Genomic DNA, 12,141 nt, shown 5'->3' with positions numbered 1-12,141 from the left:
TTTCTGTCTTCTGTACATGCCAATCAATACAGTTCACCTCAATCATCCTCTGTGCGGAAGTTCTTAAACATCTTTCCCAACTTTGTTAAAAAAAACATGATAATAATCTGTCATATGCCATACCTTTAAACTAATTCATATTTTTACACACCAATTTAAGCCAAAACCTTGAGCATGAATCTTAACAGAAATATGTCCTGGCAAGAAAATGTACTTTTGTCTAAATTTGATTTTTCGAAAAAAAAATTGCAAAGTTCAATCTGAGACTCAACTATAACACTATATATTCATTCGTCAATCTGTCAAAAGAAAACAACTTTTGAATTGTTCTAATACCTGCATTTATAGCTTAGAAAATTAAGGATTTTTTTTAGAAATTTACAATTTACAAAGATAATTATTTGTCTTGAAAGCCTTTAACCAAAGTTGATAATATTACACATTTCTTTATTCTTTGGTGAATTACAGGACACACGAACATTGAGGTCATTTAATGTAATTGAATCCCCAGAAGAATAAAAAAATGATGCATGCGATAATAATAAAAAAAAACAGATTGAAAACATTGATATTATTGATTAGTTGTGATTTTAGATTACCATGATTACATGGGCGTATGACATTTGCGCCGATTTTGAAAATTTTCATTCTTTCATTTGCGCCGATTTCATTTTTTCATTTGCCCCGATTTTATATTTTTTCCTAATTGGATTTACAGGTAAGTTACAGGTAAGTTTATACTTTTATATTGGCTGAGCACAGAGTATAAAGACAAATCAAGTGACATTGCAATTGGTAAATGGCTATCCCAATGTTTCAGGTTACCATTCCTTTCCTTAAATGAAATCGATGACTGCTTCACGTTTGACATTTTCTGACGCTCCGCTCCTTCTGATGACAAATGTCATACATTCTTAGACAACGTGCAAGTACACATTCCATAACGGTCAACTAATTCGCCAAATATAGAAGATGCAAAATCATAAGAAAGGAATATATTAGATGTGTTGCCTAAACATACTCGGCAAGAACAGATTTATGATTTGAATGCTGCACATATATTTTTAATTCGTCATTTAAGGAGGCTCGCGGGTATAAGATTTTTAGAAAAAAAATAAACTTTTATTTTACATTACAAATTTTATAAATTACCTTTAGTAGTTGTTACTTTATCATATGGTACAAAAATAATTCCAAAAAATTAATTCGTGTTGACCCCAGGTGACTTTTAAAATGTCGATTTCATTGCAAAAGCTCTAAATTATCTCCCTTTGGTGCAAAAATGCCATTTTTTGGCATTAAAGTTGAAATATCTTTTTTAACTCATCGGTGAGCTATATTTTTTATTGTTGTTTTCGAATAAGCTGTACATACACTAAATAATTGTAAAATTTAAGCGATTTCTGTAATTAAGTTCTTTTTTTATTTCAATATTACCGCTATTTCTCCTATTAGTTCAACAGAAAAAAAGGACATTAACAAAAATGTATGCTTCTTTGGAAGGCAGATTGTGAGCGTAAATGAACGGTGACCCCATTTTTTTATTTCATTTTTCTATTAAGGATAAGATAAAGTTCATTTATAGAAAAATATAGCGAAATCCTATATTAAATAAAAAAAATCATTTAGACCCGCGAGCCCCCTTAAGTATAAACAAAGTGCTTTTATTTTAGGTTTTTACTTCTTGATTTTAAGCAGGAGACAACAGTTTTATACACGTTATGCTTGACAATTCATAACATACGGAAGAGGTCTTTAATGATAAATGAAAATAACATTACTGGGATGGAGAGTTGTCTCATTGCAACTCATACCACATCTTCTTATATCATTTCACCTGTAATTTACCTGTTATTTACCTGTAAAAAAAATCGGCGCAAATGAAAAAAAAATCGGCGCAAATGAAAGAAAAAATCGGCGCAAATGCAAAACGCCGGATTACATGCATAAACAAATATGTAATCGGAAGTATTTTAAAAGAGAGCTACATGTAGTTATATTGATTTAAACATGCTAATTAATGGACCTTTGTCAAATTGATATTTTCACTGAAACTTGTAAAATCCAAAATGAAAGATTTTTTTAACTATATTAAAAAAAAAAAAAATCTCATTTGATGAGTGGTCCCAACCTGTTAAAATCTGGGACTCAATTTATTGACCTTAGTATACATTTCCCAGGAATAATTTGATTTTGTGTTTCAGCAAATAAATTTTTATTTGGTTAAGATAAACCTTAAGTTTAGGGGACACACAGAAATTTCATATTAAAAGCCTTTCATCCAATTTCTTATATTTATTGCTATTTTGTGCATTTTTTCTTTGAATCTTTCTTAGTGATATTTTTTCATATCATGCTACTTGCTTGAGAACGAAAATTATCGCTAGAAACTAAGGAGGCACGTGGCGTTGCTAATAAAATTGATATGAAATTGACAACATTGTCATAGGTAAAATAGCGATAAACAGATTATCATTGGTCATCTCAACTCGATTGCTTTTCTCGCTTTCACCTATTCATTCAAATTCAAAGCTTTATTTATAGTCGGCATGTCATATAACAAATAAACATAAGCTCTCTGAGCTTTTATAACCGACAAACGCATACATTTACATAACAATAATACACAATACAAATATTAAAACATAAAAGACATAGAACATACATTTCATGCACATTTAGGCTGCACTATTAAATACTATATTATACACATGCATAAGCACTAAAAGCAAACATAAAAACTAAAGCACAGCATTCACAAATTATAAAAAGCTTAGCAAACATTCACAAGAAGCAGCACTATTATATTTCAAGCTATAACATAAAATATATAAAACTATGCACATTCATTGCAATGGCATGAGTTGCCATTCCATGAGTTTATTAGACTCTTGAATTGGGTAAAAGATGTTTCAGTTCTAAAGTGGTTTGGCAACTCATTCCATAGTTTGGCAGCAGAATATCTGAAAGATTTCAAGCCATACCTTGTTGTTCTTACGTCTGGTATTTCAGCTAAATTTTGGTATCTGAAAGAATATTTTGTTTTTTTTAATATTTATAAGGTCATGGAGGTATACTGGATTTTCATGATTGAGTGTTCTAAAGACCTCTATTGCCATGGTTCTTAGGCGTCTTACTTTAAGTGATGGCATTTTTGATTTTAAAAGTAAGTCTTCATATGTGCTGTTGTGATCCTGGTAAATGAAGCGAAGTGCTCTTTCTTGTACTTTTTCAATTTTTTTTAGTGTTGGCCTCGCTGCAGAAATGCCAGGACAATGAACAGAAATTAAAGTTTGACATGATAAAGGAGTGATATATTGTTAATTTTCCAAGTTTGTTTAAGTATTTGCCAAGTCTTTTTAATACATTTAGTTGTCTGGATGCTTTTTTGCAGATGTTTGATATATGCGTGTTGAAATTTAGTTCAAAGTCAATGGTGATGCCTAATAGTTTGACCTCTTTTTCACATTTTATTTTGTTACCTGCTAGATCAAATGTAATGTTTTTGCCCATTGTTTTTTTGCCAATTGCCAAAGCTTGAAATTTTTCAGGGTTTGCCTTCATTTGATTGGAAGAAAACCATTCTATTAGAGCCAAACTGTCTTTTTCAAGTGTGGAGATAACGGTGTCTATATCTCACCGTACCGGCTCAAGAGAGAAAATCAATCTTGTTGAGATGATCAAAGATAAACTATAAATATCCTAAAAGATAACTATGATCACTAAACAAAGCTAATTTTGTTTATGCTTTTGACCTCTTGTGACAGTATTTAATATTTATTTAGTTTTGATTAAAATAAACATACATCATTGTACATATACATTTCCAGTGTACAATTTTCAAATGTTTTTCATATTTTTCCATCTCCCAAAATTGATAAATAATCATGATAAAAGACTACTTTATTACCCCTTTTCAAATATTCTGGATCTTTGCCTTGTAAAAGTATGTTCCAGTGTGGAACTGCTTGCTTTACTACAAAACAACAAACTCCATTGTATAAATATACCGTAAGTCATTTGTGTTTTTGAAAGCAACAAAATTTAAACATTACTATACAATCTCATCTGAGATTTAAGAATAAAACATGTGAAGGCACCATGAAATGAGTCATGAAATTTGAAGAACTAAACTATAAATTTGGAGTGGCCTTAGAAGAACATTTCTTCAGGTAAATTATTTCAACAGCAGGACATGCAAGAAGAAAGCATACATAATTAAACAAACTTATAATAATGTTTATTATTCAATTCTGACATAATCCCAATTATTTACATGTATGTACATGTACTGTGAAATTGAATGGCTGCTGTTACAGACATTATACCTGTGCATTACATGTACTTTGAGTAACTGCTGTCAATTAATATAAAGTAAAATTTCTAAGACTAATGAATACATAAGAAAGTAATTACATGTACTTTTGTAGTACATGGTTCATTGTAGTTATTAACTTTAATAAATTGTTACTACATACATTATGTAACTGTGAAAAAGTCTATATCCAGTATAAACTGATTAAGATATAATAATCTGCAACATCTTGTGTCAATGAAACCTGTGTAATATCATTAATTTATTGGGAGATGATTATAAACTTGTTAATATCTTTTAAAGAATTTCTTTGATCATAGGTGAGACACCAATCAATTAGTTTAAATCTTTTACAAAAGACATACATGTGCAAATGGAAAGCATTAAACAAATAAACATGTAAACACAATAATTAGTTATATATATAAGAAGATGGCTTTCAATGTATGTCGTACAAGAGCAAAGCAGTACTTCTATATCATGTCTCAAGTAAAGTTCTGTATACAATTTAAATGTATCTTCCAATTTTCACTTCACATATATACTGCCTCAATTCTGCACTGACAGATTGAGGGCCTAGACTGAGGCCTGGGTCCCCCTTCTGGAGCTACATTTATGGTTAATGGCGACTTTTACCTGTTCCATTCCTATTTACATTCATTACGAGTTACATTCCTAAGTTTGGGGCCCTCTGCCACCTTTTTCAAAATCTATGATCTCCAATATATAGAATGAAATTTCAGTAATCAAAATAAAAAGACAAACAAAAGTCTGTTTTACACCCTGGATATAGAAATTGTAACGTGGTAGTCTTTAATTTTCACATTGTCAAAGTTTGTACATACACTGAAATCCAAATAGAATTAATGAAATAGTAAACCAAACTTTTATCCAGGTTTAAAAATCAAAGTATTGTCAAACTCTGTCCAAAAAAGTCAAATAGTCTATTCAGGATCATACTGTATATATATGCATCATGTACAAATAAAAACAATTTGAATAACATCATTCCAAACTACAATTGTCAATAGCTTTAATTACTAATCAGTGTGCTAATCCTGGATTCATGCAATGAAAAGCCAAAGAGTTAACCAATAACTTTACACAATATACAACTTCTAAGTATTAACATACTCATTGTTGCCATATGCTTTGTGTGTGTTAGATTATCTATATAAATACTGTTTAAGGATAAAAGAAATAAATTATGCATTTTCTTTTTCAGCATTAGTGAGAAGACTCCTTAAAGGATTTAAGATTCGTTTGCCATACACAGTTGTTCTTCTTGTACTTGGGATTTTATTTGGACTACTTTCCGGACAGTATGAAGAGATCCATATTTATGCCAAAGTGGTCGACTCTGATCCACATCTTATACTCCACATCTTTTTGCCAGTCCTTATTTTTGAATCGGCCTTTGCCATGGATTTTCATACCTTTGTTAAAACATTTGTACAAGTTGTTGTCCTGGCTATTCCTGGTCTTGGTGAGTAATTATAAAATAGATGAATAATATAAAGACCTCAATAATGCGTGAATTTTTCAAATGCTTCAATTTGTATAATAAAATAGTGTACTGTAGGTTGGGTAAAAACTTGAAGGGTCTGAAAAGGTGAACTTGTCTGTCAGACTTAAAAGATTTCACCAGCTGTGTATACTGTAAATACTTCTTTGTCTTTAATAATATTTTAACAATGAGATTAGCAAAGTTTTTTTTGGACAACTTCCATTTTGACTGAAACTGTTATTCTATTTCATAAAATCCTTAAGTTAACATCCATTGGTGTATCTGAATTATATTAAGCTAAGAAAAAAAAGTACAAAAAACTCATTTTCTTTCGATTTGAAATAGAAAGAATATGGAAATAATGTTTTTTTTATTAAAGGTTATAACTTTGTCCTATTTTCAATATAATGGGGAAATAGATATCTGTTTACATATTGATGTCTTTTTTAAGCTTTGGCATTAGGTTTTACCTGTTTGTTGGCCAGATATCTGTTTACATATTGATGTCTTTTTTCAGCTTTGGCATCAGTTTTTACCTGCTTGTTGGCCAGATATCTGTTTGCATATGGACATCTTTTTTTTCAGCTTTGGCATCAGTTTTTACCTGTTCATTGGCCAGATATCTGTTTACATATGGAAGTCTTTTTTCAGCTTTGGCATCAGGTTTTACCTGCTTGTTGGCCAGATATCTGTTTACATCATGTACATATGGATGTCTTTTTTCAGCTTTGGCATCAGTTGTTACCTGTTTGTTGGTCAGATATCTGTTTACACATGGATATCTTTTTTTCAGCTTTGGCATCAGGTTTTACCTGCTTGTTGGGTAGATATCTGTTTACACATGGATATCTTTTTTTCAGCCTTGGCATCAGTTTTTACCTGTTTGTTGGCCAGATATCTGTTTCCATATGGATGTCTTTTTTTCAGCTTTGGCATCAGGTTTTACCTGCTTGTTGGCCAGATATCTGTTTACATATGGATGTCTTTTTTTCAGCTTTGGCATCAGTTTTTACCTGTTTGTTGGCCAGATATCTGTTTACATATGGATGGAACTGGAATGAAGGAATGATGTTTGGTTCTATACTGAGTGCCACTGATCCTGTGGCAGTTGTGGCATTACTTAGTGATCTAGGTATAGTGACGTATATATAGAAAATTTTTAAATTCCTGTACATTTTCTTGAAGATATTTTTACCACCCATTATCATGATTATTACTATTATGATATTGATACAATCTTCAGTAGTGTTATTGAAATCAGTCCCTCTTCTGTTATTGTGTGTAAGGGGAGCCGAGCCACCTGACAGATATTTTTTCATAGTCATGATAGGGAACTAATATAATATAATATACTAACTAGCAGGAAAATATTCTATCATTTGCAGCCATTTTAATCTTGAGTCTATTAGAACCCTATGAAAAAATATCTGGCTGGTTGAATTACTTATTGAGTTCAGATATCATCATAATATCTCATTCCTTCCATCATTCAATAGCTTAGGGCATTTGTTTTCGCAAACACATCTTATTGAAATCTATGTTGAAAAATTCCCAGTATTTATTATTCATGATCAGGTTTGCTTGCTGTGCAAGTTGAAAAAAAAAGAAAAAAGAGTACCTTTAATCTGACCCTTATTAGTATTTGCGTCTGAATATTCATTGATTATATAACTATATTTATAATTACAAGATGTAGTAGAATTGTATAAATGCCATCTTTTTAATATTTCAGTAACAGTTACATACATTTTTCATTTCATGCATACTTTTTACTCATCAATGAATTCACATCCATTTTTGGTCAAACATTAAAAAACTATGGAGTTTTAATCCTTATCCACTAGACTTAAGTCTGACACTATATATCATTCTTATTTTAAGTATTCTCTAATAGTTCGGTTGTTTGCATAACATAGATGTATTAGGTTATATAAAGTTATCATATTTTCACAGGAAAATGAATTGAACATGATATTTTACATGTAAATTAAGGCGGAAAGGATTTATTCAAAAAAGTGCATGTGGCTTAATTTTTTTTTACACATGGATAAAATCTGTTGATGTTTATTTTGATATAAGTGCCAGCATGCCTGTACGTTTAGAAAGATGATTAAAGTTGTTATTCTTTTTGACCAAAAGATACATTAACAGATTAAAATCATGTATTTTTTGTTAAAATGCATATTTTAAGAGTTTTACTGACGAACATCCTGAACTGAAAATTTATTTCTCACGTACTTTAAGAATTAAAGTTTTATGAAATTCAAAATAAAATGGAGATACAAGTATTTTGATGTGTCACTTTTGTGTCACTTTTGTAAAGAAAACATGATATTAGAATATGTTTAAGTAGTACAGAAAAGTTGAAAAGTTTATAATCTTTTACACAAATTAGCATAGATGAATTTACATTATTACATCTGTTACACTTGATATAAATTATTATAACTCTAAATACACAATATTATCATTATTATGTATTTTTATTATGGTTTGATTTAAGAAGAGAGACTTTAAATTTTATTGAAATTGGCACTCTAGGCTAAAACAGGGTCAACTAATTAATAGAATCTACTAGACCACCACACAAATACATGGTCATATTAAAGTACCGTTACTATAGATAGTATTTTAAATTGTGATAACTCACTTTTCAGTTAAATTAAAAGCCTAGATTTATTTGCTGTTCACAAAGTACCATAGGAATCTAAACCTTGGATAGATTTTGACAGATAGATAGAAACAGTAACAGATAGTAAACATTAGAATGAATCTATTCTAACAGATAATGACACTGTTCTGTCTTCATAAGATAGACTTGGTAAAGTTAAATTCTTGTAGGTTTTAGATGTTCCTTTAGACTTTAAATTTAAAATATAAGGTCATCTTCAGCATGATCCTGTCAATTTGTTTTTTAACTAAGATTTCTATTTGGTTTTAATCTTGGCTATTCCATTAAAACATACATGGTACCCGGGAAGGCACTTTAAGAATTAATGTATCTTTACTACTAAAGAAAGAGACTGATTTTATTGAGTGGCAACTTCTCTGAAACCATATAAAGTCAGATATATTTGGGATATATGCCCTATAAATGTTGTGTTTTGTACTCCTTAAATTTGTCTTTGAAACAATCTTTTTTTCCACAAAAAAAGCCAATTTTAGAGAAATTATCCAAATTCAGAGACCATTATTGATCTGTGTCTTGTACAATTTCTCACTGTTCAAAAACATAGATGTGACTTTAAAGTGCCTTCCCTGTGTCCCATGTATGTCTTTATTCAACAGCCCTTTATATTAAGACATGTTAGATGGACTTCCTTGTCCAGCAACCAATCAATTTCATATGATCAGTTTGACAAAATGATGTGCATATTCAAAGAGTATGAAATATAGAATTATTAAAACCTAAATTAACAAGAATGTAATGCAATTTAATGGGTGGTCAGAAATTGAATTAATGATAGTTATAATGTAAAAGCTATGATGTAAAAATTTAAAGCGTAATTTATGACTTATATGATCAGGTGCCTCAAAGAAACTTGCAATGGTGATTGAGGGGGAGTCACTTCTCAATGATGGTGCAGCAATTGTGTTCTTTAATGTGTTTCTCAAGCTGACCACAGAAGATTCTGGAATCTCAGGTAAATAATATGATGTATATATGTTATTCTTAAAAGTTAATATCATATTAGAGATCAAAGTTCATGAAAACACGTATATGGATCTTTAGAAACATCAAATCATGATTTCACCAGATTAACAAATGTTTTTTAACTTTAATGCAATTTTTTGTGATATCAACATTTGAACATTTCATTCCAAATTTGAAAGTAAGAAATTTAATAGTTATTTTTTGTTAAATGATTGCAAGTCAATAGTAATTTTATAGGCTATCAATGATAGAGGTTCAATGTGTTATTGTTGGCCCTTTGTCTGCGAGAGACCTGTTACTGTGTAAAAAATTACTGTATCAAAAATAAGATCAAATCTCAAGCGCATGATACCAGAAGTAATTGATTATAAGGGATTTATAAGGGATAAATGAAACTATTTAATTTAAAGAAATTTTACAATTATTACAATGAAAAGAAGTCTTATTTTGATAAATAGCTGAATTGATATTGCTTGCATTCAGTAGTTATAATAAGATATTATTATACCCTCGCTTTAAAAAAGGGGGGGTATACTGTTTTACCTCTGTCTGTCCTTCCGTCAGTCAGTCCGTCCGTCCCATGAATATTTTGTCACATTTTTAGCTCACCTGGCCCGAAGGGCCAAGTGAGCTATTCCCATCACTTTGCGTCCGGCGTCCGTCGTCGTCCGTCGTCGTCCGTCGTCGTCCGTCGTCGTTAACTTTTACAAAAATCTTCTCCTCTGAAACTACTGGGCCAAATCAAACCAAACTTGGCCACAATCATCATTGGGGTATCTAGTTTAAAAAATGTGTGGCGTGACCCGGTCAACCAACCAAGATGGCCGCCACAGCTAAAAATAGAACATAGGGGTAAAATGCAGTTTTTTGCTTATAACTCAAAAACCAAAGCATTTAGAGCAAATCTGACATGGGGTAAAAATGTTTATCAGGTCAAGATCTATCTGCCCTGAAATTTTCAGATGAATCGGTCAATCGGTTGTTGGGTTGCTGCCCCTGAATTGGTAATTTTGAGGAAATTTTGCTGTTTTTGGTTATTATCTTGAATATTATTATAGATAGAGGTAAACTGTAAACAGCAATAATGTTCAGCAAAGTAAGATCTACAAATAAGTCAACATGACCAAAATGGTCAGTTGACCCATTTAGGAGTTATTGCCCTTTATAGTCAATTTTTAACCATTTTTCGTTAATTAAAGTAATCTTTTACAAAAATCTTCTCCTCTGAAACTACTGGGCCAAATTAATCCAAACTTGGCCACAATCATCTTTGGGGTATCTAGTTTAAAAATGTGTGGCATGAATTGGTCAACCAACCAAGATGGCCGCCACGGCTAAAAATAGAACAAAGGGGTAAAATGCAGTTTTTGGCTTATAACTCAAAAACCAAAGCATTTTGAGGAAATCTGACATGGGACAAAAATGTTTATCAGGTCAAGATCTATCTGCCCTGAAATTTTCAGATGAATCGGTCAATCGGTTGTTGGGTTGCTGCCCCTGAATTGGTAATTTTGAGGAAATTTTGCTGTTTTTGGTTATTATCTTGAATATTATTATAGATAGAGATAAACTGTAAACAGCAATAATGTTCAGCAAAGTAAGATCTACAAATAAGTCAACATGACCAAAATGGTCAGTTGACCCGTTTAGGAGTTATTGCCCTTTATAGTCAATTTTTAACCATTTTTCGTAAATTAAAGTAATCTTTTACAAAAATCTTCTCCTCTGAAACTACTGTGCCAAATTAATCCAAACTTGGCCACAATCATCTTTGGGGTATCTAGTTTAAAAAATGTGTGGCATGACCTGGTCAACCAACCAAGATGGCCGCCACCGCTAAAAATAGAACATAGGGGTAAAATGCAGTTTTTGGCTTATAACTCAAAAACCAAAGCATTTTGAGGAAATCTGACATGGAATAAAAATGTTTATCAGGTCAAGATCTATCTGCCCTGAAATTTTCAGATGAATCGGTCAATCGGTTGTTGGGTTGCTGCCCCTGAGTTGGTAATTTTGAGGAAATTTTGCTGTTTTTGGTTATTATCTTGAATATTATTATAGATAGAGATAAATTGTAAACAGCAATAATGTTCAGCAAAGTAAGATCTACAAATAAGTCAACATGATCAAAATGGTCAGTTGACCCCTTAAGGAGTTATTGCCCTTTATAGTCAATTTTTAACAATTTTCATTAATTTGGTAAATTTATGTAAATTTTAACCAAATATAGTTCTCTGTTACTAATGGGCAAAGTTCATTATAGATATAATTGTAAGAAGCAAAATCGTTCAGTAAAGAAAGGACTTCAAACACATCACCATCACCAAAATACAATTTTGTCATGAATCCATTTGTGTCCTTTGTTTAATATGCACATAGACCAAGGTGAGCGACACAGGCTCTTTAGAGCCTCTAGTTCTCAGGAACTACAATACAAGGATTTCTGAAATTTGGTTTCAGGGTTTATCTAAGTCAGCTATACCGTGTGATGCGTTTTCAGATTGATCACTTGACAACTTCCTGTTTACCGAACACTTGTATGATTTGACACATGATAGCCAATTTGAAAATTTTCGTCACATTTTTCTCAGGAACTACAATACAAGGATTTCTGAAATTTGGTTTCAGGATTTATATAAGTCAGCTATACCGTGTGATGTGTTT

At 31.2% G+C, this 12,141-nt stretch overlaps 1 protein-coding gene across 5 annotated transcripts in view; it reads left to right on the top strand.

Moving 5' to 3' along the window:
* Positions 1 to 12,141, top strand: part of LOC139481588 (sperm-specific sodium:proton exchanger-like) — a 71,989-nt gene that overhangs the window by 13,129 nt on the left and 46,719 nt on the right. For all 5 annotated transcript variants that reach the window (XM_071265013.1, XM_071265014.1, XM_071265010.1 and 2 more), the window contains 3 exons: positions 5,541 to 5,801; positions 6,817 to 6,954; positions 9,350 to 9,466. In XM_071265013.1, the coding sequence (XP_071121114.1) occupies positions 5,541 to 5,801; positions 6,817 to 6,954; positions 9,350 to 9,466 (516 nt within the window). The remainder of the gene's footprint in view (positions 1 to 5,540; positions 5,802 to 6,816; positions 6,955 to 9,349; positions 9,467 to 12,141) is intronic.

Source organism: Mytilus edulis, chromosome 7 (genome assembly GCF_963676685.1).
Source record: "Mytilus edulis chromosome 7, xbMytEdul2.2, whole genome shotgun sequence".
Lineage (NCBI taxonomy): Eukaryota > Metazoa > Mollusca > Bivalvia > Mytilida > Mytilidae > Mytilus > Mytilus edulis.
Note: the sequence above shows the minus strand (reverse complement) of the source record. Positions and strands in the feature narration are given on the sequence as shown.